Below are 27401 nucleotides of genomic sequence, written 5' to 3'. Positions count from 1 at the left end.
CAGCCACAATTTCTCTGGGCAGTCTGTGCCAGTACTTCTGTTGCATGTTAAAAATTGGAAAGAATAACGTGACCAAACAATCTGGACAGACATGTCTTCCAGAGATGATGTGCAGATGATTTATTGCCCCCTCAGTGCAGAGCAGTCGGCAACTGAGTATGTTCTCTATCTTTTAAAATACTTTTTCTGTATGGACTCAGCTATGAAACTTTTTTTTCTCTCAGTTGCACTAATTTTCAAGGCTGCAGTTGAGACACGAGACCACCTAGGAGGTTTGGGACTCTCAGTCCCTTCAGATGTTTGCTCTGGGCTCACCAGGTGTCCTCACCAAGCCCCGAACAGAGACGCTTTTGGTGGCAGATGTTCCCTGATGTAACTCGTGCATCCACGGCCTTTCCAGACTCAATTCCGGCAATCCCGCAGAGCCCTGTCTGCACAAAGGTCTCCTCTCTGCCGTGTTTCCAGCAGAGGGACTGGGCAGCAGCAGCAATGTTTGCAGCAGGGACGAGCAGCGAGCGGCTGATCCCGGAGCCGGTCCGGGAACGCGGGGAGCCACAGCCCCGGCCTCGCTGCTCGGGATTGGACTGCTCAGGAGCGCTTTGTGCAACTTGGAAAAGAAAACAGCTCCAGCACAGCAGCGCTCCGAGCAGCGCAGCCGAGCCTGAGCAGGAGCGCTGCGGACGCGCGGGGGCGCGGCGGCACCGGCGGCGGCACCGGGGCCGGGAACGGAACGGGAGCCGGGAATGGAACCGGAGACGAGAATGGAACAGGAAACGGGAACGGAGCCGGGAATGGAACCGGGAATGGAACCGGCAATGGCACCGGAGCCGGGAATGGAACCGAGAATGGAACCGGCAATGGCACCGGAGCCGGGAATGGAACCGAGAATGGAACCGGCAATGGCACCGGAGCCGGGAATGGAACCGGGAATGGAACCGGAGCCGGGAATGGAACCGGCAACGGCGGAACATCCCCGGTAATGGCTCCGGACCCGCGGGGCGCAGAGCGCTGGGGCCTCACCGCTGGGCACAGCTGGCACACCTGGACCGCACCGCTGGGCACACCTGGGCACACCTGTGCCGCATCGCTGGGCACAGCTGGGCACACCTGGGCACACCTGTGCCGCATCGCTGCCTGGGACTGCACAGCACGAAGGAGCCCTTAGAGCCAGCGCGCAAGTGCAGGTGGTGGGGACGGTCTGTGTGCTCTGGGAACGGGAATGCTCTGGGAACGGGAATGCTCTGGGAACGGGAATGCTCTAGAAACGGGAATGCTCTGGGAACGGGAATTCTCTGGGAACGGGAATGCTCTGGGAACGGGAATGCTCTGGGAACGGGAATTCTCTGGGAACGGGAATGCTCTGGGAACGGGAATGCTCTGGGAACAGGGATGTTCTGGGAACGGGAATGCTCTGGGAACGGGAATGCTCTGGGAACGGGCACGTTGTAGGAACGGGAATGCTCTGGGAACGGGAACGCTCTGGGAACGGGCACGTTGTAGGAACGGGAATGCTCTGGGAACGGGAATGTTGTAGGAACGGGAATGCTCTGGGAACGGGAATGTTGTAGGAACGGGAATGCTAATGCTCTGGGAGCGGGCACTCACCGCAGCGGTGACTCCCGCCCTGCCGTCACCGCTCAGTGTGGATCTCTGTCCCCACACCCTTTCCCCCCAAGCCCATTTTTTCCAGGAAGATGAGATGCTGTGCCAGCTGGCAGATCTCCGTGGCAGGCTGCACGTCCTGCGCTCGCAGGATGTGGCGAGTCATCAGCTTTTTCCCCCAACTTCCTTCATTTGTGGCACTCCACGAGCCCCCTTCCCCTTTCCTCCAGCCGCAGACAGAGTGAGCTCAGAGCCAGCAACCCTCCTGCAGGCAGCCCGGACAGCAAACACCTCCTCCCTGCACACACCCGGGGCCTTCTGGAGCATCCCCCTCCTCTCCAGCCCATTCCCTGCTCTGCCAAGGCCTTCACCCCCAGGTCCTAGCAGGGGTGAAAATGGTGTGTAGGAAGTAAAACAGACACATGGTATGAGCTGCCACCATTTTTCATCTGCGTCATTATGGGATATGTGCCCTAAAATTTTATTTCAGGGATTAAAGAAGAGACAACGGGTAAAAAGCAGAGACAGGAGAAGCACACTGAAATCACAATTAGATGTGTTAATACACCAGCTGCCTGGCAATGCCACAGGGGCACTTCCAGCCTGGTACAGCTCAGAAGAGACAATCCATGTGAGCTTGTTCCCTCGCAGGCTCTGAGTCTTCATGACCAGAGGTGCTGCAAAACTGCCAGTACTTATCAAGGCTGGGAAATTACACTCAGAGAACCCTGTCTAGATAAAACCATCTTCTGAAGGTACTAGGCAGGAGGCTGCAATGGTCAGAGGTGGCATTGTCACTGTGTGATGTGACATCGTGTCACTGTCACCACGTGGCACCTTTTGGCAGTGGATGTGGACCCTGCTGGTTTCATGCCAGGTGTCACAGGCCCTGTGACCCCAGTGCTGCCCTGCAGTCACACACGGAATCACAAAATCAGTCAGGCTGAACAGACCTCTGAGATCATCGAGCCCAATGTGTGACCCGACACTGTCAGCCAGAGCAGAGCACTGAGTGCCACGTCCAGCCTTTCCTTAAACACCCCAGGGATGGCGACTCAACACCGCCCTGGGCCTATTCCAGTGGGTAATCACCCTTCCTGTGAAGAATTTCTTCCTAATATTCAAACTAAGCCTCCTCTGGTGCAGCTTGAGGTGCTCTCAGTAGTGGGCAAAGCCATTAAAAGCAGTTTTCAGCTCTCTAGAATCAGCGTGTTGGCAGTGCCAAGCACTCCTCCTGGGAAGCTCAGAACCATTGAAGGGCTCGCTCCCATTCCTGCTGTCCCTCCGGCTCAGCAGAGTGCTGGGTAAGCAGCTCCGGCAGCAAAAATCCTGCTGCCCTCAACAGTGACCCCGCGGCTGAGGCATCCAGGGGCAGCATCGCCTCCAGCAGCCACCTCCGCGTGTCCAGAGCCCTTCCCTCAGCTGGCAGCGGGGAAACAAATCCAAACCCCGGTTTTTCCACAGCACCTCCACCCAGAAGAGCTGTGGGGTCCTTGCGAAAGCTCCTCGGAGGAAGTTGTGCCCGGCAGTGAGGGCTGTGCCCAGGTGAGTGAGTCAGGCAGTGCCCAGGTGAGTCAGTGCCCAGGTGAGTCAGTGCCCAGGTGAGTCAGGCAGTGCCCAGGTGAGTCGGGCAGTGCCCAGGTGAGTCAGGCAGTGCCCAGGTGAGTGAGTCAGTGCCCAGGTGAGTCAGGCAGTGCCCAGGTGAGTCGGGCAGTGCCCAGGTGAGTCACGCCGCACAGCAGCGCTGTTAGAGCTGCTGCACAAACAGAGATACCGCCAACACCCTCGGGCCAGCCATCGGTGTGGAGGACCTGGAGCTGCCAGGGCAGAGGGGCTGTCCCGAACCGCGAGGGGCCGGGGCTCAGAACCGATGGGAGGGCACCGCTCTGACACGGGCACCCCGGGCATTCACCGGGCCGAGCTGGGCGAGGCACGGCCCCCGCCCCTGCCCGCGGTTCGCACAGCCCTTCCTGCCGCTGGGACTGGGACTGGGACCGGGATCGGGACTGGGACTGGGACCGGGACTGGGATCGGGATCGGGACCGGGACTGGGATCGGGATAGGAACCGGGACTGGGACCGGGACCGGGACTGGCATCGGGATCGGGACTGGGACCGGGATTGAGACCGGGACTGGGATCGGGATCGGGACCGGGACTGGCATCGGGATCGGGATAGGGACCGGGACTGGCATCGGGATAGGGACCGGGACTGGGACCGGGATCGGGACCGGCCCTGGGATCGGGATCGTGACCGGCTCTCGTATCGGGATCGGGACCGGCACTGGGATAGGAACCGGGACCGGGACTGGCATTGGGATGGGGACCGGGACTGGCATTGGGATGGGGATCGGGACCGGCCCTGGGACCGGGACCGGGCCCGGGCCCGCCCGGACACACCCGCGGGCCGGGGGCGGTGGCGCGGGCGGTGCCTCGGCCCCGCCCCTCCGGAAGTGACGCGCCAATCACGGCCGCCCGCTCGCTCCGCCGCGAACAAAAGGGATTTTCAGCCGAGGCCCCGCCCCCGCGCCGCCTCATTGGCTGTGCCCACCCGCGCCCCGCCTTCCCCGCTGCGGATTGGCCCGCGGCCGCGGCGGTGGCGGCGCTGATTGGCGGGCGCGGCGTCGGTCAGCGGGCGGGGCGCGGCGGGACGGCCGATGGGGAGCGGAGCGGCGGCGGTGGCGGCGGCGGCGCGGGGCCGGGCAGGTCGGTGCGGTGGGGCGGGCGCGGGTCCCGGTCCCGCTCTCTGCTCGCTGCGGCCCCGCGGCTCCGGCCCGGCCCGGCGCGGCGCTGCCCCCGCGGGAGGGCAGAGGCAGGTGCAGGGCGGCCCGGCCCGCGGGGGCTGAGAGGGGCGGCGGCGGGGCCGAGCCCCGCTGCGGGCGGGGGCGGCTGCAGTCGGGACTGGGGCGGCCGCAAGCGGCGGGGGTGGTACCGGGGGAGAACGGCGAGATCGGGGGGCGGTGCCGGCGGGCGCGGGGGCCGGGGGGCGTTGCCGGGATCTGGGCGTCGCTGCCCGGTCCAGCCGGGCCCGGTGGACCGAGCGGCGATGGAGCCGAGCCCGGTGCTGCTCCGCGCACCCGCCTTCCTTCCCCGCGCGCTCCGGTGCGCCGTTCCCCTTTGTTCGCCGCGCTCGTAGCGGGCCGGGGCAGCGCGGGAGCCGCCGAGCCCGGCCCCTGCCAGCCCTTCGCCGGTGCCGGGCGGTACCAGTGCCGGTCCTGGGCGGTGCCAGTGCCGGTGCCGGTGCCAGTGCCCGGGCGATGCCGGGCGGTGCCAGTCCCCGGGCGGTGCCGGTGCCCGGGCGGTGCCAGTGCCGGTGCCAGTGCCGGTCCCGGGCGGTGCCAGTCCCCGGGCGGTGCCGGTGCCAGTGCCGGTCCCGGGCGGTGCCAGTGCCAGTGCCGGTGCCAGTCCCCGGGCGGTGCCAGTGCCGGTCCCGGGCGGTGCCGGTGCCAGTGCCGGTCCCGGGCGGTGCCAGTGCCGGTGCCGGTGCCAGTCCCCGGGCGGTGCCGGTGCCAGTCCCCGGGCGGTGCCGGTCCCGGGCGGTGCCAGTGCCGGTGCCAGTCCCCGGGCGGTGCCAGTGCCGGTCCCCGGGCGGTGCCAGTCCCCGGGCGGTGCCGGTGCCCGGGCTGACCCGCCGTGCTCCCCGGGCCGGGTCAGCAGCGATCGGGTCGCAGCAGGGGCGAGCTCCGGGCGGGGTGAAGGTCAGAGCAGCCCGCGATGGTTTCAGTTCTGCACGGGGGCTGCGAGAGCCCACTCAAAATCCGTGCTCACAATTCTTCTGAGTATTGCTTCAAAAACCGAAGGGTTTTTGTGGTCATGCCCTTTCTCCTTTAGGGCTGAGATACAAAGGTGATGGAAATAAACGCTTCTCGTTTTAGCCTAGTTCTCCACGGTTGTGATGCAATGGCAGGTAGCATTGTGGATACACAGTTATTAAGTCTGTGTTAGCTTTTTTTCATTACGCGAACATATGTAATTATCGGAACAACTCAAACACCACCCGATACACCCAGGAGCAGTTTTGGGAACTTGTCTATCAGGACTTCTCAAACTGGTCATTTAGGTTCTCCCATGAATGCAGTTGTGTGACTGCCCGTGCTGGCTCCTGGAAAATATCAGTTCCTCTTCAGGAGCACAGGAAAGACAATTGAGCTGATTCAGGATTATTGACATTGTGGCATTGTTGTGTTGGTGTGGGTTTAGGAAATGCTCTCTGTCAGAGGAAGGAGGAACACCGAGCTTTGTTCTTCATGATGTTTTTTAAAAAGCAGAAGAGTTCCGAGCCGAGGGCTCGCAGAGGATCTTGAAGCTCCCAGCTGCCCTCGCCATGGCTGGGCTGTGCGTTTGGCTCTGCCCTGATTCCTGCCCTGGCTCCTGCCCTGATTCCTGCCCTGGCTCCTGCCCTGGCTCCTGCCCTGGTTCCTGCCCTGGCTCCTGCCCTGGCTCCTGCCCTGCTCGGCTCGGTGGGTGAGCTCTGCTGTGCTGGCAGCGCCCTCTCCATGGACCTATCCATTCTCTTCATGGACCCATCTGTTCTCTGTGTGGGCCCGTTCATTCTCTCTCTGTGGGTCTGTTCGTTCTCTCCGTGGGCCCTCTCTCTCCATGGGCCCATTTGTTCTCTCCATGGACTTGTTCACTCTCTCCTTGGGCCCGTTCATTCTCTCCTGGGGCCCGTTCATTCTCTCTCCTGGGGCCCATTCATTCTCTCCATGGCCATTCTCTCTATGGGTCTGTCCATTCTCTCTCCTTGGGCCCTTTCGTTCTCTCCATGGCCATTCCCTCCATGGGCCCACTCTCTCCTGGGGCCCGTTCATTCTCTCCTGGACCCATTCATTCTCTCCTGGGGCCTGTTCATTCTCTCCGTGAGCCATTCTCTCCGTGGGTCTGTCCATTCTCTCTCCTTGGGCCCGTTCGTTCTCTACTTGGACCCGTTCATTCTCTCCATGGGCCATTCTCTCATTGGGCCTGTTCATTCTCTCCATGGCCATTCTCTCCATGGGCCCGCTCTCTCCATGGGCCCATTCATTCTCTCTCCTGGGGCCCATTCATTCTCTCCATGGCCATTCTCTCCGTGGGTCTGTCCATTCTCTCTCCTTGGGCCCGTTCATTCTCTCCTGGGGCCCGTTCATTCTCTCCATGGGCTGTTCTCTCCGTGGACCCGTTCTCTCCATGGGCCTGCTTTCTCCGTGGGTCTGTTCATTCTCTCTCCTTGGGCCCATTTGTTCTCTCTCCATGGACCCATTCATTCTCTCCGTGGACCATTCTCTCCTGGGGCCCGTTCATTCTCTCCATGGCCATTCTCTCCATGGGTCTGTCCATTCTCTCTCCTGGGGCCTGTTCATTCTCTCCATGGGCCCGTTCATTCTCTCCTGGGGCCCGTTCATTCTCTCCGTGGACCCGTTCATTCTCTCCATGACCGTTCTCTCCGTGCTCCGTGCCCGTGTCAGAGCCGTGCAGCGCAGCCTGGCGTGGTCTCACGAGCCCGGCCGTGCAGCAGGGCGCGGAGGAGCTGCCAGGGCTGCCCTATCTCTGTGTTCCTCAAGGGGCACATGCCAGAGATAACTGCCCTGCCTGCCGGCTCGTGCTGGCACCAGCACTCCAGCTGCTCTTGAGGGCTCTTTGCAGTGAAATGCTGCGAAATAGCTTTCTTAGAAAAGCTTTATCTCCCTGAGGGTGGCTGTGGGTCTGTCCAGGACACTCCAGTGGCCCACAGCTGAAGGGACACTCACCTTTGGGCAAGCAGAAAGTGAATATCTCTGTTTATGCTCTAAACTCTGGCTCATTGTCCAAAAATGGTGGTGTATCTCAGACTCAGGGAAAATATTTATATCATCAGACTAAACAACAAGGTCTTTGTGGTTTTGATCTGAGTGCGTGCGCTCAGTGTATTTCCCTGGATGTAAAGGGGTAATGTGCCCTGGGAATTGCTGGATCTCATTTCTGATGCTGGGAAACTGTCTCTTGGTTAAAGGTTTGGAAATAGAGGGTCAGGTTCCCCAGCTGAAGTGCCCTTTGGTACAATGGGACTGTTTGCAAGGGGGAGAACTGGGTAATTTATTAGAGTTGGTGTGATCTTTTGGTAGGAAATGGAAGGAGGGACGGCACAGAGATGTGTAGCTTGAAAACAGCCTTGGAAAGGTCAACTCAAGAGCCTGCAGGGCTGGGAATGGGTTTGGATTTAGATTTGGATGGGGGAAAAGGAGCTCAAATACATGCTTACTGGCCCTTTGATCCAGAGATGCTTCTTGTTCATGTAAACTAATAACACCAAATGAATAGGGCTTTTTTTCCCCCCAGTTTTCTGCTCCCAAGTGCAGAGTGGCCCATAAAGGCAATGCTTGGGTTGTGATCCATTCAGCGTAACAGACACATGGTCCTGGGGTGCTCTGGAGTGTGGAGTAACCAAAGCAAACAAAGCAGGTGGAGATGTTCTCTGGCACAGCTTGCACAAGAGGAAGCTGAGGCTGTTCCACCTCTGTGCCTTTAATGTGACCTCTTGTTGTTGGATAAACGATTGCTGTGCAAACTGGCTCCTGCTCTTTATTTCTCTCAGGTATTTTTACCTGTGTATTTTAGGACAGGGCTTGTTTGTTATTAAGCTCATTAAAGACTACAGAGGCATGGTAAGAATAGCATGGCTAATTCCTAGAGCACTGGGAAGTACCAGTCACAATGGGAGTAGTTAGAATATAGAGCAGAAATTATTGCTGCCCTGACTAACAGCTCTAAAATACCAAACTGCAGCGGGTAGCTGTCCTTGCTCTTGGAGAGATGCATCTGCACATTTCCACATCATCTCTTTTTTAAGGGAAAAGCATGGATGCAGTCATGCTGAAAGTCCATGTTCAGCACTGGGGTAACAAGTACATGATGCACTTTGTTCTAAGATCTCCAAGGAAGCTTCTGCTTTTTCATTCTGGTTTATAATGCCCCAACACTACTGTAACCTGGTGAGTGAAAAATGGCAATAAAAGTTGTTTCCCATTGGTATTGATCCAGTCTTAGAACCTGTAAATTTGGGCTGGCAAGGACTGAGATGGTTTTGGAATCCAGCTGTGCATCTCCTAAGCAGATGTTTGGATATTCCACATTGAGGGCTGCCCAGGGAAATGCTGCAGCTTTGACATGAGCACCAACACAAACACAGCAAATATGAAAGACTAGAACCAGGCTATGTCTTTTCTCAGTGTGGCTTCTCCTTTATGTTTTAGCATTTCTTTGCTGTTTCTGTTGCCCTCCGTTCCCATTTTTCTAAGAAAACCAGGTTGTAAATCACACTCCCTGCACGTGGTCTCAGTGGCCGGGGTCCCCATGGGGACAGAGCCCCCCAGCCCTGGGCAGAGCTCAGGGAGGTGCCCAGGCTCCCAGCCTGGAGCTCTCTTCAGGGTCCATTCACTGACCACAAGTGATCAGCGCTGAGCAGTGACCAGCACTGCCCTGGCCACAGAAATTATTTTAGTCAATACAGGGACTTCCCTGAATTGTGCCTTTGTGTCAAGTCTTGATCAGGGTTTTTTGACACGATGACAAGTAAGGACAGATTTCCCAAATGTTCCACTCGTGGATTTTCCTCTTGAGTATGTGAATGGATCTGCAGCAGGGAACAGAAATGCAATTCTGGCAGATCTGTGGTGCCCAGTTCAGTTGGGTTTTGGCACAGGCAGTCGTGGTCACCTCCACTGGTGTTTCCTGAGCAGCCCATACCAGAGGAGGGTGAGCCAGGAGAGCCTGTGAGAAACCTGCTGGAATTCCATGGAAAACTGCAGGAATGGGAGTGTGTGGTGAGACACTTCCCTGCCTGGCACAGGGGCACACAGCAGATTTCTGATTTCTCTGGCTGGATGAGGGCTACAGAGCTTTCTGTTCCCAGTGACTGGAAAACTGCTCTGGCACAAACAAGACAGAACTTGCTTTTGTGTATAACTCTCCAAGGCACAGTTATGCAAATCAGTTGTAAAGGAGCAGTGACTTCAGACAAACTAGACTTCAGCTGAATGTTTTAGCTGGCTGCACCTCCCCAGCAGGGGCTAATTTAACTCTGTCACTTGCCACTGGAGTTTGGTATCTCTGAGCAGCTTCTTCATGCTGTAGCATTTTCTGCTTGACACAAAGTGTGGTGAAAGATGGACACGACTTGGACTCAGAAGTGTGTTTGATGGTTGTGTGAAGCACAAGACTGTATCAATGGGTGTATTTGCATCAGACACAAGGGTTTATTCTGAAATTATTTCCATTTTTAACAAAATAGTGTAATAAAAAATAACATTACTGGACAGTGTTAAGTGTCTCAGCAAAGATGCAAGGGAATATAAAGCATCTTTATGTGCAGTTCAGATGATGGATCTCTTAGGTAGGCAGTAAAATGATATTTAATAAATGATGCCAATACTGAAACAATTTGAAAGAACAGTAATTAAGTGTGTATTTTCAGTGGCATTGATTGTTGTGAAGTGGTTTGGGCCTGTTCCATCGGTGTGGATAATGGCATTCCCAGGAAGTGCATTCCCAGCCCCGCAGCATTCCCAGCCCCACAGCATTCCCAGCCCTGCAGCATTCCCAGGAAGTGCATTCCCAGCCCCACAGCATTCCCAGCCCCACAGCATTCCCAGCCCTGCAGCATTCCCAGCCCTGCAGCATTCCCAGGAATTGCATCCCAGCCCCTCAGCATTCCCAGAAATTGCATCCCCAACCCCTCAGCATTCCCAGCCCCACAGCATTCCCAGCCCCACAGCATTCCCAGCCCTGCAGCATTCCCAGGAAGTGCATTCCCAGCCCCGCAGCATTCCCAACCCTGCAGCATTCCCAGGAAGTGCATCCCACCCCCGCAGCATTCCCAGCCCCGCAGCATTCCCAGCCCCGCAGCATTCCCAGCCCCGCAGCATTCCCAGCCCCACAGCATTCCCAGCCCTGCAGCATTCCCAGGAAGTGCATCCCAGCCCCGCAGCATTCCCAGCCCTGCTCACCCCTGTGGGTGGCCCAGCTTGGCCTCCGTCCCTCACAGCTCCTCAGTGATGTTTGCAGCTGTGTCAGGCAGATGTGTAATCAATATGACTTTTAAATATCCTTGTTTTTTTCCCCTCTCCTGTTAACTTTGGCTGCTTGTTGGTGAACAGTGTCCAGTCCTGTTAGCCTGCACATTCCACCAGCACCATCTGGGTGTGCATATGTTCCTGTCCCTTGGGAGGAGGTAAATGCATCTTCTGCAACTGGTCCTGGAAACTGGAGAGAAAATTATCCCCCCTCAGGGCAATTTGCAGTCCAAAAAACTGGAATCTGAAGCTAAATGGAGATTGTACATCATAGCTTCGAATACTGATCTCAATGTCCAAAGAAATACCTACTAAACTAGGTTTCATTATTTTTCAGGTTTTCAGGATGAATCTGGAAAAACTCAGCAAACCAGAACTACTGACGCTGTTTAGCATTCTTGAGGGAGAATTAGAAGCAAGAGATCTTGTCATAGAGGCTTTAAAGGTAGGTTTTAAGTATCAGGGTAGGAAACAAACATGACAACAGTACTGCTGTAAGTTCTGCAGAGTGCTTTTATTCAGAGGTAAAGATTTATTACTGGTTGACAATCCCGTTTTAATATCAGAGGGATTATATAATAAATGCTGTATATAATTTTTTCTTGGAGTTCTTGGTTGGAAGCTGGCTGCAGGAAGTGTTTTGGTATTTAAATGCAGTGTTACGTGTGTGTTTTCATCCTTCCTGATAAAGAGCCATGTGCAGAAAGTCTACCAGGATTCCTGTGCAGGTCCTTGAAGCAGAAACTTGTCTCCAGGAGGGATCACAGATGAGCCTTCCAGTGACAATAAGGTCACTCTGAGTCAGAGCTTTGTGCTGGCTAAGCCACCATAAGCTGGCACTGCTGGGAGCAGCAGCCCCGAGTGCTCAGCTCTTCCTTCCCTGTGCTGGCACGAGCCTTGGTGCGACCTTGCAGGGAGGGAGATGGCAGCTAGAACTGCTCCAAAAAGCCAATTCCAGTGCATGCCAGGGCAGCTGAGCTCGTGCTGCTGTGGGAGCCTGGGGTGGGACAAGGCAGGGTGTGCTGGAGCTCTTCTTGCAGTGCAGGGAAACTGACTGTGAGCTCTGTGAGTGTGGGCTGTGCTGCTCTGCAGTTTGCTGTGTTAATGCTGAGCCTGGGAGTTATTCTAGAAAATAAATTGTCTGTGTGTAATTCTGCTGCTCTTCTAAGGATGCCTGCTTGGCACTCAGCCTCAGTGAAGTTGAAAACACAGTGGTATAAATGATGGCAGGGATCAATTTTGGAAGAGATTAGTTGTGTCAGGGTTGAATCCTAAAGGTTTTTTCAAGCTGACCTGTCACTGCTCATAGTGTGTAAATTTGCAGCTCTTTCAACAGAGGAATGGCAGCTTGCAGACCTGAGAGCTGCAGGTTTGCTTTTCCAGCAAAGGCTTCTCCAGCTTGATTCCAAGCATCTTTTAGGGGAGTGAGGCATGTCCTTCCCCAGAACAGATGCTGATGTTTGTTGTTAGTTGCTTTTGCATTTAGATAATCCCTTTATTTTGGAGGAATGTTGTTACCCTCTCTAAACTATTGATCAGGTGGGAGGTTTGTTTTGTTTTGAAACACACTTGCAAGTTTCTCTCTGTCCTGAGATCCCTTTTTTCACTGTGTGTGGTCAGAATGTGTTCCCAAAGGAAGCCTCCCTTCAGCTTTTCAGTGTGAAATGTGGGACCAATGGGAAGAAATGTAGCAGCTCCATTCCAGAGGCTTTTTATTGCCTGCCTTCCAGTAGTGCAGAGCAATTATCTTTCCTGTTGAAGTTTAACATGCAGTTCCCTCTTGTGTGAGGAGATTAATACACTAAGAATACCCTTTGACGTGATTTGTCAAGCACTCCTAACTGAGAAGAAATTATACGAAATTGTAACCTATGCCTGATAATTATGGAGTATAAAATACTGAGCTAATCACAGGTTAGGGCTGTTTTCCCTTTGTCAGGGCTGTGCTGAGATGTTTCATCTCGGGATTGTGAGGAGAGCTGGAGCTGGTGGGAAAGGGCAGTGAAGGCTCCAAATCCAGGCTGGCTCTTGCTGCCTGCTGAGGGTGATCCCAGGGAAAATCCCACTGGGATGTGGCTGTGCTGCAGCTCTGGGGGATGCTGGGGTCTCCAGCTGTGCTGCTCTTGGGGCCCAAAGCTCAGCCCAGCCCAGCCCAGCCCAGCCCAGCCCAGCCTGCCTTCCTGCTGGCAGCAGCTCTGCTGCCCTTTCCAGGGAAGGAAAAGTCATGTCACTGCTGCATCTGGGGGCTGGGCAAAGGCTCAGCAGCACAGAGCTTCCAGCTCTGCTTTGTCCATTTATTTGGAGTATCCAGCTAGAGAAGTCCTGGCCCTACTCTGTTTTCCTCCTTGTTTGCTGATAGTAGCTGTGGTAACAGCTTGAGCATGGCTCAAAGACTGAGTGTGACTAATTAAAGGAAACCTTGCTAATCTGTTTACTCACGTTTTGATGCATAAAAGTGCTGCCCTGAAGAAAAAACAGCTTCTAAGTCTGAATTAAAGATCTGCACTTGCATTCATTGGAGAAATGGAGTTGTGATTTCATGGAAGGAGCAGGGACAGGCGGGGCTGTGTGGCACAGCTGGGCTCAGCTCCTGGCTTTGGGACAGCCTGTCCTGCCTCAGCAGCTGCATTTCCTTGGAACAGAAATGGTTTTATGTTAAATGTGGGTATATGTTGGGAGCAGGTGGAGTTCAATCCTCTGAACTTTCTAAGGGCATTGCATAATCCTAAACCACAGCAGTGATTTTCTCCATGCAGCAGCTCTGTTGAACATGTAGATGTCAGTGGATGGAAATCTGACTTTTATCTGCCCACATAGTAACAAAAACACATTTCCCTTCATGGGTTAATTTAACTCCTTCAGATTTAGATGATTCTGAGCTGTGTTTGAGTCAAACCCTTTGGTACATTGCAGGAAAGGCACTTGCAGAGGAAGAGTGCCTTGATTTGTAAACATGTCATCTGATCCAGTACAGTCTGCAATAATTGATATTCCTGCACGCTCAGAGACAAACATTTTGCATCTGGCATTTAGCAGAGAGAATCCATGCATGCAGATGACAAAGCTTAAAATAGTTTTCTTCTCCCTGCTGGTATCAGGCACTTGTTGGCTGGCACTGGCCCCGTTTGTGTCAGAGCTGCTGAGCTGGGTGCTCCAGGCCCTGCTCGTTCAACTTGCTTCCCTCTTCTCCCTCTCCTCACCCCCTCTCCCCAGGTCCTGACTCTTTCTTCCTTGCTGTCTGACAAACTGACTGTATTCAAAATATTCTTTCCCAGTGCTTCAGTTTGCTTCCTCTGTTTTAAAACCTCTTTGAAAAAAAAAAAAATTTTGTTTTTCTTGTTTGCCTGAAAGTAGCTTCCTGTCCGCTACATAAATCTCAGTGTTCTCCTTGGAACAGATTTTAAGCCTCACTTCTTATTGTGCTCCTTTTCCTGTAGTTATAATTGTGTTTATATCATCCAAAAAACCCAGATGCTGTCAGAGAGTTGCATAATCTGAGAGTTAGACTCTCAGTCCTTATTGCTGTGTAGGAAGGGTTGCATGAGCCACAGGTTTGCCCCCTGAAATAGCACACCAGGACTGGAAACAATTCCATATTTAAATGGATCTCTACTGCTGCGTTAGAGCACTTTGTTCCCTCCCCCCTGCTCTTTTAAAGAGAGTTTTCCATACATTAGAACTGAAGTTCTGTTTACTTTTAGAAAACAGGAAACAGCTTTCTGGCTTATTCTTTTATGTTAATAAGGCCTCAGGCAATTTACACTGGAATAGAAACTATTTTGTTAATGGCTGGGAGCTGGTATTCATCTCTTCTTCTGAGTTCAGAGATTCACTGTAAAGCAATGTTAATGCAAACCTAGGTGCTGTTTGTTAGTGGGTTTAGAAATTAGTTTCAAAAACTGAAGTGTACCTCTTGTTTAAACAAAAAGAGAAGTTCAGTAATACAAAACCTTCCTGCTGTTAAATCTCTCCCAGCTGGGCAGTTTGGGTTTCTGCATCACTGGGGCAGCAGTTGCAGGGAGCAGCTCCTGTGGGTGCTGCAGCTCCTCACAGCTCTCTGCAGCCTGGGCACTTCTTTGTTTGCTTCTTCTTGAAGCTGCAGGGTTTGCCAGCAGCTCCAGAGCTGCCTCTCCTCCCCAGGTGTGTGCTGGGGAGCTGTGGGATGGTTTCTGTCTGCCAGGGCTCCTGTGCTGGGTTCCTGTTTTTGGGGACAGCTCCTGGGCAAGGTGCAGCCCTGCACCAGCACCCCAGGCACTGCCAGCCTTTCTCCACAAGCTCCAGGGAAAGAAGTGGCAATTTTGTGCTGCTTGACATTTCCTTCTTTTATTTCTCAAAGCTGATCGCAGTCTTGCTTGGGCAGCTCTGTGTCAGGGCTCTGTGTCAGGGCTGCTCACTTGATCCAAGGATGGCAATTAATCCAGGTGCTGCTTTTGAACAGCTGGCTGGTGGCTCTGTGCCTGGCATTGCTGCAGCTGGGGCAGCACTGCAAATCCCACTCCAGCATTTTGGCTTTTATTTTTGGGCAAAGCAAGCGGTCCCCACCCCCATTTCCCTTCTCTCCGCTTGCTGTGACCTCAGCCTGTCTTTATTCCCGACTTCTGTCTCTGGGGAGAGAAGCTAATAAGGAAGTTCAAGGCAGTAAGGAACTATTTAAAGCTTATTCCACTCTCTGCTACATGAAGGAGGAACTTCTGTGCAAATTATTGCTGGAGAACTGCAAACTCAGTAGCTGCAGTTAATTAAGAGTGTGTTTGTCTTGTACTGAAGGTTAAAACCTGAACTCTGAAATTACAGGGAAGAGAAATTCTCTGCTTGATGTCCAAAAAAACACTTGAAATAAGTCTTGGAAATTCCCTGTTTGATGTTCCAGTAAAACAAGTTGTAAAGATTACTGAAGAGAGGGAGAATATTCTGTCACATAAACAAGGTTTCAGTGGAAGGAAATATTTTATTTTAAAAAAATACAGAAATAGGCTATGGGAAACATTCATCCCAAAACAGCCTAGAAATCCCAAGAGGAAACAGTAGCTTTTTCCTAACAAAGCAAAGCCTTTGCTTTGCCTCCCTGCACAGGAAACATCTTTTCAGTTGGGCCAGATATTGCTTCTGCCCCATAAAATCAGAATTATCTCTTCCCAAACAGACTAGCAGTGGTCCCAAACTCAACACCAGCCAGTTTCACATGGAACTCTGCTTGTGCCTGATTTTCAGTCTTCTGGAAATTTTATTTGAATTTTATTTTGAAGGTAGTTCACATGTATAGTTCCTTCTTGTTTTTAAAAGCACTCCAAACTTGCATGTTATCTTCTTTTCTTGTTGGGAGAGGTCAGTTTAATAGTCTTGCAAATTGCTGAATAATCCACTGAGTTACTTCTGGAATTTGAGTATTTTGGTGGGGAATCCACAGTTCTGAGATGATAGAGGTGGAGGTACTAAGTGAGAAGATGTAATTGCACAGAATTGCATCTTCTTTCAAAGCACCCCTGCTGATGCTGGGTGGTGTATGTCATCTCTGGTGGTCAGGTGAAATTTTCCACTCCTTAACTAACACTGCATTTTGTAACCTTATTTCCTTTTTATTTAAGCTTGATTTTCTGTGGATTTGTAACATCTAGGTTGGTTTTTTTCACCTTGGGCTGACTGATAGAGTGTTCCTCTTCCATCATCAAGTTCCTTCTGTTCTGAAAGTTGAACAACAACTGTATTTAAGGTGGACTCCAGTTCAGACAGGACAGAGCCAGCAGTGCTGAAGCTGTTTGGAGGTGACCTGCAGTGGCAGAGGAGTTGAGCTGCAGAGCTGTCTCATGGCAGAAGCCAACTGGGACAGTCCCACAGCTGTGAAATAACCTCTGGAGCTGTGACCCTGTGGTTCACTCTCCCTGGGCTGCTCAGGGATTTGGGGGCACAGGTGGGACAGAGCTGGAAATTCCCTGCTGGCATTTCCAGGTGCACAGTGCAAACCCTGGTACCAAAGCACTGGGGTTGTTTTTGTCAATGTGGTGTGGCCGGTGTAGGATGACCTGGTTAAGATTTTTTCTGGTCTAGACAACTTTAATTAAATGTTTATGCTCTGCTGGCTACTGAAGAAGAATAGCTGGACTTGAGAAAGCTCTTAATGTTATGATAGTCTCATCTGTTTGTCATGCTAGTTCAGGAAAATACTTAATTGCTCAAAGTAGCAAGGAAGAACTTCTTGTTCTTTCCCAAACAGGAAATAAAACCACCCCCCTGAATTCAGCAGAGCTCAGAGCCCAGTGCTGCGAGGAGCAGAGGAAAATGTGGCTTTTGTTACACCTTCAGTGCTGCAAAAATCCCTTTCCCCTCCCTTGGTGCAGCTCCTGCTTGGCAGCCCTTGCCCAGCAGCAAAGGCAGGGTTTGTGTGCACAGCTGGAGCCCTGCTGCCCCTCTGAGGGTCTCTCCCAGGTTTGTGCTGGGTGCCCAGCACTGGGATGAGCTGGGGTTAAGCTCATCTGTCAGAGCAGCAAGGCCAGCTGGATGGAGATCCCAGTTCATATTTACAGACTTATTAATGCTTGAGTCACTTAGAAATTCCCTCCACACTTATATGGAGCTTTCATTGAGTCATTTTTATAAATATTTCAGAAAAACAGAAGATTCCCTGTCCCTGAAAAAACCCCAAACCTGTAGTTTTTCCTGTGATTCATTAAATCAGGGCTGCCCCATTATCCAGGGCTGCTCTCCCATTTCCAGGGCTGATCTCTTCCTTCCTCTCCTTTTTCTTATTGTGTAAAGTTAGAACAATATCTGAAACTCTGATCAAAGGTATCCACAGTTCCTGATGGGTACTGCTGATAGAGAGGGAGGGGTGTCTGTAAGCGTGTGCTGTTCCTCTGTGTTTGTTTACTGCAGGGTTAAAATCCAGCTCCAAACTGGAATCACAGGACAGATGTCTCTAATTTGGTCATGGAGAAGATATTTTGGGTTGGGATTTTTATGCCTCTTGTCAAGGTAGTGCATACACTTTTCCTTTTAAGAGCAAAAATCAGTATTTTTAGTTTATTTCATGTTAATCACATGGCTGCATTTCAGAATGCAGGTGGGATGAGCAGATCTCAGCAGCTCTTTGAGTAAAGCCAAGTTTTATTATTTAGCTCTCTCTGTTCCAGTGTAGCTGTACCAGGGATGTTCCTGGATTCTGTGACTCCTGCTCTTGTGGCAGCACTTGTGGTTTGGATACTGGGACATGACAGAAGAGCCATTCCAAGAAGTCCTGGCTTCTGAGCTGTCTTTGTTTGAGTCAGGCTCAGTGTTTGTGTCTCAGTGCTGTCCTTGTGCAGTCCCACAGGAGATGGTGACAGTCTGGCACTCCTGCTCCCTGGCTCTGGGATGAGCTCAGCAGGGCTGGCTCGGGCTGGCTCTCACTCAGAGCAGGAGCTTTGTTCAGCCCAGTGCCCCTCCAGCATCAGCAGGGCTGGGGCTGGGTGGGACTGGTGCTCAGGGCTGCTGTGCCTGACTGGCTCAGGCTCTGCTGTCTGCTCTGCCCAGCTGGGAGCTGCAGGTGAGCACACCTGAGAAGGTGCAGGCAGCACAGTTTGTTTGGAGCAGCTTTTCAGGGAAAAAAAGCATCCTGTGTGTGACAGCAAAAACACATTTAGGGTCAGAGCCCTGCTGCAGGTCACATGTGCTAAAGCCTGGTCTAAATTAAACAGACTTTGATAAAGGTCCTGGGGTGCACTCCTGCATTTCAGTGGTGCAGAGGAAAAACCCATCTGTGTGTGCCCTCACTGAGGACACCCAGTGCAGAGCAGAGCAGAGCAGAGCAGCCACTCACACTGCAGGAAAGAAAAGGTGTGACCTGTCTTGGGAACCAGGCCTTACAGGACTGGAGTCAAGAGGAACCAAGCTCAAGGCTCAGCTCAGCTCAGCTGTTATTTCTTGGCAGGTACATCAGCTCTGCTGGGCGTGGGGTTGTGCTCTATGTCACAAAAGCTCAGCATTCAGCCCAGAACCATTTCACTGGAAATCAGTCACTGTATTTCTTTGAGCCAAGACACCTCTGAGGGCTCCTTTGAGTCTAGGTCTGGTTTTCCTTCTGTGTCTTTCGTTGCATAAATATTTGGTTTTATATGGTTTCTTATCATGGTGGTAAACATGCAGATAATACTTTCATATCTGCCTGTTTATGAGATTTCGTTTTGGTTTTAGACCTTTGCAGTCATCACTGAATAGGATAAGCTGTGGGTATCCTGACAAGCAGATTTCCAGCTGGAATGGCTGATTCATGGAATAACTGGGGCTGGAAGAGACTGAGCTCATCAAGTCCAGCCATTAGGCACTGTACATGCAGAACCTAGGACGTGTGAGCTGTCTTAATTCTCAGCAGCACCAAAGGAAACCTCATCAATCCTGCCTTGCTTCTTGAGAAACCAAACTCTGTTTAGTCTGGATGAGAACATTAACGATTTTATTAACAATTCACAGATTTATGGCTCTTGCAAGAATGAAACTCTTTAATTGCTCAACAAGAAATTCTTTGATGGTGACATAGTCAGGGAAACCACACAACTGTTTCTTTCACTGATGTGACAATAAATGATTAAATCTTTTGTTGAGCAAGAGTTGGTACTTACCTTCTTTCCTTTCACACAGCTGTGGAATGTAAGTCATGGCCCTGGCAGGTAGCTGTGGTATGAGGATGTTTGTAGACTGAAAATATTGTGGAGATGCTGTGTTTTTAAGCAAGATTTTTCTTTATTTCCTTTATTTCTAGAAGATAACAGGATATGAATCAGACTGTGTTAAATTCTCTTTAAATGGAAAACTGGGAAAAGGAATATTAACTACAAAGCCTCTTTTCTTTAGCTAGTTTAAGTGTATTAAAATGCAAATTTGTTTTTGTGTTGCAGGCCCAGCACAGGGACACGTTCATTGAGGAACGCTATGGGAAATACAACATCAGTGACCCACTGATGGCTTTGCAGAGAGATTTTGAGACCCTGAAGGAGGGGAATCATGGTGAAAAGCAGCCAGTATGCTCCAATCCTTTATCTATTTTGAAAGTGGTGATGAAGCACTGCAAGAATATGCAGGAAAGAATGTTATCCCAACTAGCTGCTGCAGAAAGCAGACACAGAAAGGTGGGTTTTGCCTCAGTGAAGGTGTGCAGAAGTTGCAGTTGCATTTTGATAACATGTTAACTTCACAAAAACAAAGTTCCCTGAGGTTTGGTAGCTAAAAGGACTTTGCACCTTTGTTAAAACTCACTCCAGATGATGCAGCTGGTGAGCTAATTAGTTCTAATTCCAGACTTTGAAATACACACAAGATGTTTTTGTTAGGACACACCAGCAAGGAGCTAGCTTACAGCTGGGAGGTGTGATGCTTCCCAACATGCACAGAGGGTTTCTGGAAGGTGGAATTCTCAGCAGACTCACTGTTCTGCTGGGACTTGTTCTCCGTGGTTACTGAAGAGCTGCTCCAGGGGAAGGCCCCTCCTTGTGCTTCCCTAAGGAAGTGTGGAGTGACCAAAAGTATTTTCCTTGTCATTTGGCCTCTTTAATGAAGCACCTGTTATTCTTCAGACATACATTTAATGTGTATTGACCAGTGAAGTGCTTGGTCATGACCATATTACCACAAAAACTGAAGTCACTAGAAGTAAGAACAAAGCTGTGCTTCCCTTTTCAGCCAAATATCCAACTAAGTCATGCAGTAAAATCAGATATTTTCATTTTCCTCTTCCTTTCCACTTCTGTGAAAGCTTCCTGTGTACTTGATGGTATTTAAACAGTATTTGGAAGCTTAAATTCCAGGAGGACTGAGGAACTGCTAAATTCATAGTGGGCATGTGTTGGGAGAGCTTAGTTTTGGTGATGAGATACAGCAGAGCCTCTGGGGAAGTTTGTGTTCTGGCTTTTTTGTTGAGTTAATAGCATTTCAATTATTCATGTAATTCAGTGTTAAAGCTGAAGGAACTCCTTCACTGGGTCCTTATGGGAAGCAGTTTCACTTCGAGAGCTCATCTTGTTCTTAAGTGGAAGAACAAATTAATGTTCTTTAAAATAAACTTTTCACTGGAATCCTCAAGCCCCTGTGAGGCTCTGGGAGAGGCTGTGTGGGGATTGCTGCTGGAGCCACAGCAGGGACTGCGCTGCTCTGGTGCCTGCTGTCTCCTGCAGGCTGCACCTCTGCTCCTGCTTGCCTTGCACTGCTGCTCCTGCCAGGAAATTCTGAGCTGCAAGGGACAAGAGGCACAGGCTGAAATACAGGAATTTCCAGCTGAATATGAGGAAAAACTGACATACTTTGGGGGTGACAGAACAGTGGAACAGATTGTGGAGGGGCTGTGGATTCTCCTTCCCTGCCAGTGTTCAGAACCCTCCTGGCCTGGTGTGTGCAGCCTGCCCAGGGCTGGGCTGGGTGAGCCCCAGAGATCCCCTCCAGCCCCAGCAGTTCTGCAGAGGGGACACCATTCCCACAGGAGCCTCTCAGGGATATTGCACAGCCTGGGGAAAGTCAGGTCAGATATTTAATAATAAAATGAACCTAGATCCAGTGCGAGGCTTTCCTAACATGTTTCACAAGAATTTGATTTGTTATCAATATGATAACACCATGTATTGAACTTGTCCAAGAGCTGCTTTGCTGTGAGTTGGGTTGGGTTGAGTTGGGCTGGGTTGGGTTGGGTTGGGCTGGGCTGGGTTGGGTTGGGCTGGGTTGGGTTGGGTTGGGCTGAGTTGAGTTGGGATGGGTTGGCATGGGTTGGGGTGGGTTGGGTTGAGTTAGGTTGGGTTGAGATGGGTTGGGTTGGGTTGGCATGGGTTGGGTTGGGTTGGGTTGGGTTGGGTTGGGTTGAGTTGGGTTGGGATGGGTTGGGTTGAGTTAGGTTGGGTTGAGATGGGTCGGGCTGGGTTGGGTTGGGTTGGCATGGGCTGGGATGGGTTGAGTTGGATTGGGCTGGGCTGGGTTGGGTTGGGCTGGGTTGAGTTGGGCTGGGTTGGGTTGGGTTGAGTTGGGTTGGGTTGGGTTGGGTTGGGCTGGGTTGAGTTGGGCTGGGTTGGGTTGGGTTGGGTTAGGTTGGGTTGGGTTGAGTTGGGTTGGGCTGGGCTGGGTTGGGTTGGGCTGGGTTGAGTTGCATTGGGCTGGGTTGGGTTGAGTTGGGCTGGGTTGGGTTGGTTTGATTTGGGTTGGTTTGATTTGGGTTGGTTTGATTTGGGTTGGGTTGAGTTGGCCTCAGGTGACTGAGGCTGCCCTGGTGGCTCTCCTGTGTCAGTGTGGATGGTGCAGGGGCACAGGTGAGCCCCTGCCTGGGGAGCACAGGTGAGCCCCTTCCTGGGGGGCACAGGTGAGCCCCTTCCTGGGGGACACAGGTGAGCCCCTTCCTGGGGGCACCAGGCACTGACCAGGGCTGCTCTTGGGCAGGTGATCCTGGACCTGGAGGAGGAGAGGCAGCGGCACGCCCAGGACGCGGCCGAGGGCGACGATGTCACCTACATGCTGGAGAAGGAGCGCGAGCGCCTCACCCAGCAGGTACAGCCCTGGAACCGTGTGGGGATGGGTGAGGGAGCAGCAGGAGCCTCCCTCTGTGGGGCACTCCCTGCTGCTGTCAGCTTGGCATGAAAAACAACCTCAGAGTTCCCAGGGTGTTTTGGTAGCTGAGCAGTGCTAAAAGTGATTGGGAGCCCGAGTTCAGCCTGGGATCTGAGGAGTTCTGAAGAACTGGGCTACACTTACAATTGATAGCCCACTGCCCACTCAAAATTCAGAATAAGTCGTGGAAGATCTCCTGGGGGTGTTGTTCAGAGATGCTAATAAATATTTAAGCCACTGTTTTCTGTTACTCAAGCTCTGTAGCCTTTGTTAGCATACATAACACATCAGCATTTTAAAGCCTAAATGCCTTTAAAAGGCAAACTGACAAAGCAGTAAATGAGGTGGAAGGAAGCTTTGCTTGTTCCAGCAGTGCATGGCAGACTGGCTCTGTATCTCATAGAGGCCAATCGAATTTCACACAGGATAAAACTACTAGTAAGTAATAATTGGCACTGTGTGCAAGCTGACTTGTTCCAGACTGTTTTGCAGATTTCTGGGGCAATAACCTCATTCTTAGCCATTGTCATTTTTTACTGTGTGATTTCTCCGAGATACAAAGTAAACCTGTTTCCTTTTGAGGTGTTACCCTTCATTTACTTTCAGGAGGTTTTATCTTTTTTTGTTCTTGACTTCCAGGTGGAGTTTGAAAAATCCCAAGTGAAGAAGTTTGAAAAAGAGCAGAAGAAGCTGTCGAGCCAGTTGGAGGAGGAAAGGGCACGCCACAAGCAACTGTCTTCCATGCTTGTTGTGGAGTGCAAGAAAGCCACTGCCAAAGCAGCTGAAGAGGGCCAGAAGACAGCAGAACTGAGCTTGAAATTGGAAAAGGAGAAGAGTAAGGTGAGTAAACTGGAAGAGGAGCTGGCAGCCAAGAGGAAGCGGGGTTTGCAGATGGAAGCACAAGTAGAAAAGCAGCTCTCAGAGTTTGACATTGAAAGAGAACAGCTGAAAGCCAAGCTCAACAGAGAGGAAAACCGTACAAAAGCACTCAAAGAAGAGGTGGAATGTCTGAAGAAAGCCCTGAAAGAGCTGGAGGCTTCTAGCCAGGAGCAGAGTCCCTCTGGGCCTGTGCAGCCCAGCCCCTCGGTGACATCCAGGGGGGTGACGACTGACAGTCCCCCCGTGAGGTCTGTGTCCTGCCAGACCGAGGGTGTGCAGGCGGAGCGGGCCAGCCCTGCCAGCCCCAGCACCAGCAGCACCAGCACCAGCACCAGCACCACCAGCAGCACCAGCAGAGCTGCTCACGCCGTGTTTGCCAGCCCCTCCACACCTGCTCACTCCCATGCCAAATCCAACGGGCACTGTGACACAGACGGGCAGACGGCTGGGGACACAAGTGCTGCAGAGAGCCCAGCTGCCAGGGAGAAGGCTGCTGCAGCCTCAGAAAGCGCGGCGGAGAACGGGAGCTCTCCCGTGAGAACAGAGTCCCCGGTGCACCTGCCGGCCCAGCTCCCTGCCGGGGTGTCCCTGTCCCCCAGCAGCACAGCCGCCTCCTCCCTGACCCCTTCTCCCTGCTCCTCTCCCGTGCTCACCAAGCGCTTGGTGGGAGCCTTGGCCAGCAGCCCTGGCTACCAGTCCTCCTACCAGGTGGGCATCAACCAGCGCTTCCACGCGGCGCGGCACAAGTTCCAGTCGCAGGCCGAGCAGGAGCACCAGGCCAGCGGCCTGCAGAGCCCCCCCTCGCGGGATCTGTCCCCCACCCTGGCCGACAACTCCGCTGCCAAGCAGCTGGCCCGGAACACGGTCACCCAGGTGCTGTCCCGGTTCACCAGCCAGCAGGGCCCCATCAAGCCTGTGTCCCCGAACAGCTCCCCTTTTGGCACGGACTACCGGAACCTGGCCAGCGCTGGCAGCCCCAAGGCCGAGCCCGGCCACTCCCCGGGCCCTGCCAAGGTCTCCAGCCCCCTCAGCCCCTTGTCTCCTGGAATTAAGTCACCAACCATTCCCAGAGCAGAAAGAGGGAACCCTCCACCCATTCCTCCAAAGAAGCCCGGGCTGGCTCAGTCCCCTGCTGCTCCTGCTGCTCTCAGCAAACCCTGCCAGGCCTCCCTGGGTGCCCCCACGGACGTGAGCAGCTGCTCCAGCAGCACTGTCGTGTCAAATGGCAAAGACCTGGAGATCCTCCTGCCGAGCAGCAGCTAGTCTCCAGAAAACGGGAATGTGACATTCCACAGCTTAGCTTACCCTGCAGCTAAGACACTGTTTTTCCACTCCATGTTATTTATTTCCATAGTAGCAGATTCTGTCTGTATAAAACATTTAGTATATTTTTTTCTTTTTAATAGGTAGGAAAATATTTTTGTTTATGAAGAAACCTTAACTACAGCTATACAGTAGCCTCCAAATGTCTCATGGCAGCAGTCAAATCATTAGAGATAAGAACCATAATCATGTGGTGGGACCTATCAACCTCTAATGGGACTGAAATGCTACTTTTAAATTATGCAGAAATAATTTTTGCAGACTTTTTACTCCAGATGAACATTTTATAAAAGTGCCTGAACTAAGCCTGCAATATGAATGTGATTCTCGAGAGAAGGTGAGGAGGGGAACATCTAGCTGCAGAAACAAATTCTTCTGAGTCCTGAATGTTGAAACCAACACTGGTTTTCCTTTTTATTCTTTCCATTTGCTGTGGTAAGTTAGCAAATGGGCTACAAATTCTGCAAGGTGACCACCAGAGCTTGCAGCCAGCCTTCAGCACATAGCTCCCAGCTATCTGGGGAAGCACACACGAGGTTCTTGGGGTCAAATTTAGTTGTGATAGCATCCAGATTACTTCTCTGTCAGCATTCCTTGTCCATTCCTTTCTGCTTTCCTGCCAAGATGCCTGTGTGCTTTAAATGCCTAAACTCTGGTCTGGTGGATCACCTGGAATCTCCAAGCTCTCCAAGCATTCTGCTGAGAACAGAGAAAAGGATCTTTCTGTTCCTTGACAAAGATCTCACTGTTACTTGAAAAAGTAACTCATCCATACAATACAGGTTTTTTCAACACCTGTAGCATGAGATCTTTGACTTTAAACAAAAGCAATAATTTTGTTCCTCATCTGTGTCAGTTAAGTCTGACAGACCTGGATTTTACCCACTAGCTATGGCTAGCTTTCCTTGGCTGCAAATACAGAACCAGGTCATTGCTGCTGTGGAGCTGAGTGTGTAGATCTGTCTAAGTGTCTCACTCATACCTACTGAACACACAGTGTGTTAGGGAAATACTGATCTCTCCTTGATCCTCTGCCCCATATGAAGAAAACATGGCAATTCACTGACATCTTAAAAAATTCCTCAGTGAGGAATTGCCTAAATTTGAGGCAGATTATGTGTGTGAAGAAGTATTTGGGCCCAGGAGAAGCAGCTGATTCCTGTGCAGAAGTGTTTTCTGCAAGAAAACCAGCAGGCACAGCACAGTGGTTTTCTGAGTCACTGTGCTGAGAAGTGCAGGACAAACACCACAGATAGTGGCAGAGGCTGAGAAGTGCAGGACAAACACCACAGATCAGTGGCAGAGGCTGAGGAGTGCAGGACAAACACCACAGATCAGTGGCAGAGGCTGAGGAGTGCAGGACAGACACCACAGATCAGTGGCAGAGGCTGAGGAGTGCAGGACAAACACCACAGATCAGTGGCAGAGGCTGAGAGCACGACCCCGAGTTAATGATCTCGGGTGTTGGATGTGAGCTGATCCTAAATTTAGAAACTGGACTCACTGCTGGTGAGCTGCAGCTCTGGGCACGTCCCTGGGCAGCAGAGAGGTTTGCACAGAGCTGCCAGGGCCAGCCACGCTCTCCTGTGTCCAGTGCCGTGTCCTGGACCAGGGTCCCTTTGCTGGCCACGGGAGGATGCAGAGCTGTCCAGGCAGGGGTTCCTTGAGCCTGCAGGACACCAGGGCCCTGGGGTGGCTGCTGGAGTGACCCCACACAGCCAGGACAGGGCTTCAGAGGTTTGCACAGACCCTTTGGGAGCCTTTGAGGCAGTGGTATTACGGGCTGTTCCTAGTCCAGTGGAACAGTTTGTGTATTAACAGCAGGGGCACAGAGGCAGCCAGAGCTGAAAGGACAGTGACTCTTTTGGAAGCACATTTATTCCTTTTTTAACTAAGTGTCCGTGGCAGGTTTTTTTCCTCTTGCTGAGAGTAAATATAAAAATGGATGGGCAGATGGATTTTGGCCCACGTATCCCTTCTGACTGAATAGTGAGGCTTTTGTATACACTGCTTTAATGAGTTTCTTTGCTTTTACATTAATCTGACTGGTATTATCCCCTTTATTGATAGCTCTAGAGAGAGAGATACTATGATGAAGTCTAATAGGAAATGCACTGAGTACTGTTTCTTCTAAAATATAATATGGGAAGGGGTATGCAAAAGAATGTATTTTTGCTAGTAGACTAACTTCTGAAAGAAACTAAGCACAAGGGATTAAAATGAATCCAACTAATTCAGTAAGACATTTAGAGTTAGTATTTAACTGTTGATGTAGATTCTGTGTGGAAGCAACTAAATATTTCTTCTCTAGCTCACGTGTCCTAAGCAGACATTGTTGCAGAGTTTGTCACTGGCTAATGGAGTATAATGAAGTGCAAAACATATAACACTAGTATTAATTCATTAACACTTGTAAATTTGTAAAGCCAAATGTACCAAGCTGAAGTCTTTAATCATTTTTATAGCGGATGGCATTAAACATATTAAACATTCATATTATCAATAAAGGATTTTATTTTTAAGATGTGCAAATTGCTTAAGGAAATGGTTGGGGTTGGGGCTGCCCAGCAGGAAACAATCCTGCTGGTGGTGACTGGGCATCTGTGCCCACCTGGAACCTGGAGCTTAAAGGAAACTCTGAAATGTCAGAGGAAAGTGAATTTCTGGGGAGTACAGTGGATCCTGCTGCAGCCAGAGCATGTTGCTCTCCATCTCCACCCACCTGCGGCTGCTGGTGCTGGGACGTGCCTGGGGCAGTTGTGCTCCAGGTGGCACAGCACATCTGGATGCTCCAGACAGATTGGCTGTTAGGTATTTTAAAGTAAAAGCAGTTTTCCTAGAGTACCTCTTTGCCACAGTGTCCCGACACTGAATGGATGGCACTTTATATTAAAGAACACTTCGGGGTTGGGGAAGGAGATTCCTCGGTGCCCTGCAGAAGGCTCAGGCAGGATGCAGCCTTACAGAAATTCCCTCTGCCGAGAGGGGTGCAGCTCGGGTGTGTGGCAGGGCAGCAGGGAGCA

The 27401-nt window shown here is 51.6% G+C and overlaps 1 protein-coding gene across 2 annotated transcripts; it reads left to right on the top strand.

Moving 5' to 3' along the window:
• The first annotated feature begins 4269 nt into the window (after positions 1–4269).
• On the top strand, positions 4270–26900 carry CTTNBP2NL (CTTNBP2 N-terminal like). Of its 2 annotated transcripts, XM_033080195.2 has the most exons (5): positions 4270–4306; positions 10964–11071; positions 19494–19724; positions 22009–22116; positions 22816–26900. In XM_033080195.2, the coding sequence occupies exons 2-5, from the start codon at positions 10973–10975 to the stop codon at positions 24316–24318; spliced, it is 1941 nt and encodes a 646-aa protein (XP_032936086.1). In that variant the 5' UTR covers positions 4270–4306; positions 10964–10972; the 3' UTR covers positions 24319–26900. The 2 variants fall into 2 exon arrangements, with proteins under 2 accessions (XP_032936086.1, XP_032936085.1); XM_033080194.2 differs by lacking the exon at positions 4270–4306 and having other exon boundaries at positions 10831–11071.
• The last annotated feature ends 501 nt before the right edge of the window (positions 26901–27401 follow it).

The sequence above is a fragment of the Catharus ustulatus genome, chromosome 25, assembly GCF_009819885.2.
Source record: "Catharus ustulatus isolate bCatUst1 chromosome 25, bCatUst1.pri.v2, whole genome shotgun sequence".
In the NCBI taxonomy this organism is placed as follows: Eukaryota; Metazoa; Chordata; class Aves; order Passeriformes; family Turdidae; genus Catharus; species Catharus ustulatus.
The sequence above is the reverse complement of the archived record's forward strand: the minus strand, read 5'-3'. Positions and strand labels throughout refer to the sequence as shown.

Coding starts and splice junctions, on each gene's coding strand:
- CTTNBP2NL (XM_033080194.2), top strand. CDS start 10,919: ATGTCCAAAGAAATACCTACTAAACTAGGTTTCATTATTTTTCAGGTT. Junction 19,725..22,008: donor CAGAAAGCAGACACAGAAAG/GTGGGTTTTGCC, acceptor GCTCTTGGGCAG/GTGATCCTGGACCTGGAGGA. Junction 22,117..22,815: donor GCGAGCGCCTCACCCAGCAG/GTACAGCCCTGG, acceptor CTTGACTTCCAG/GTGGAGTTTGAAAAATCCCA.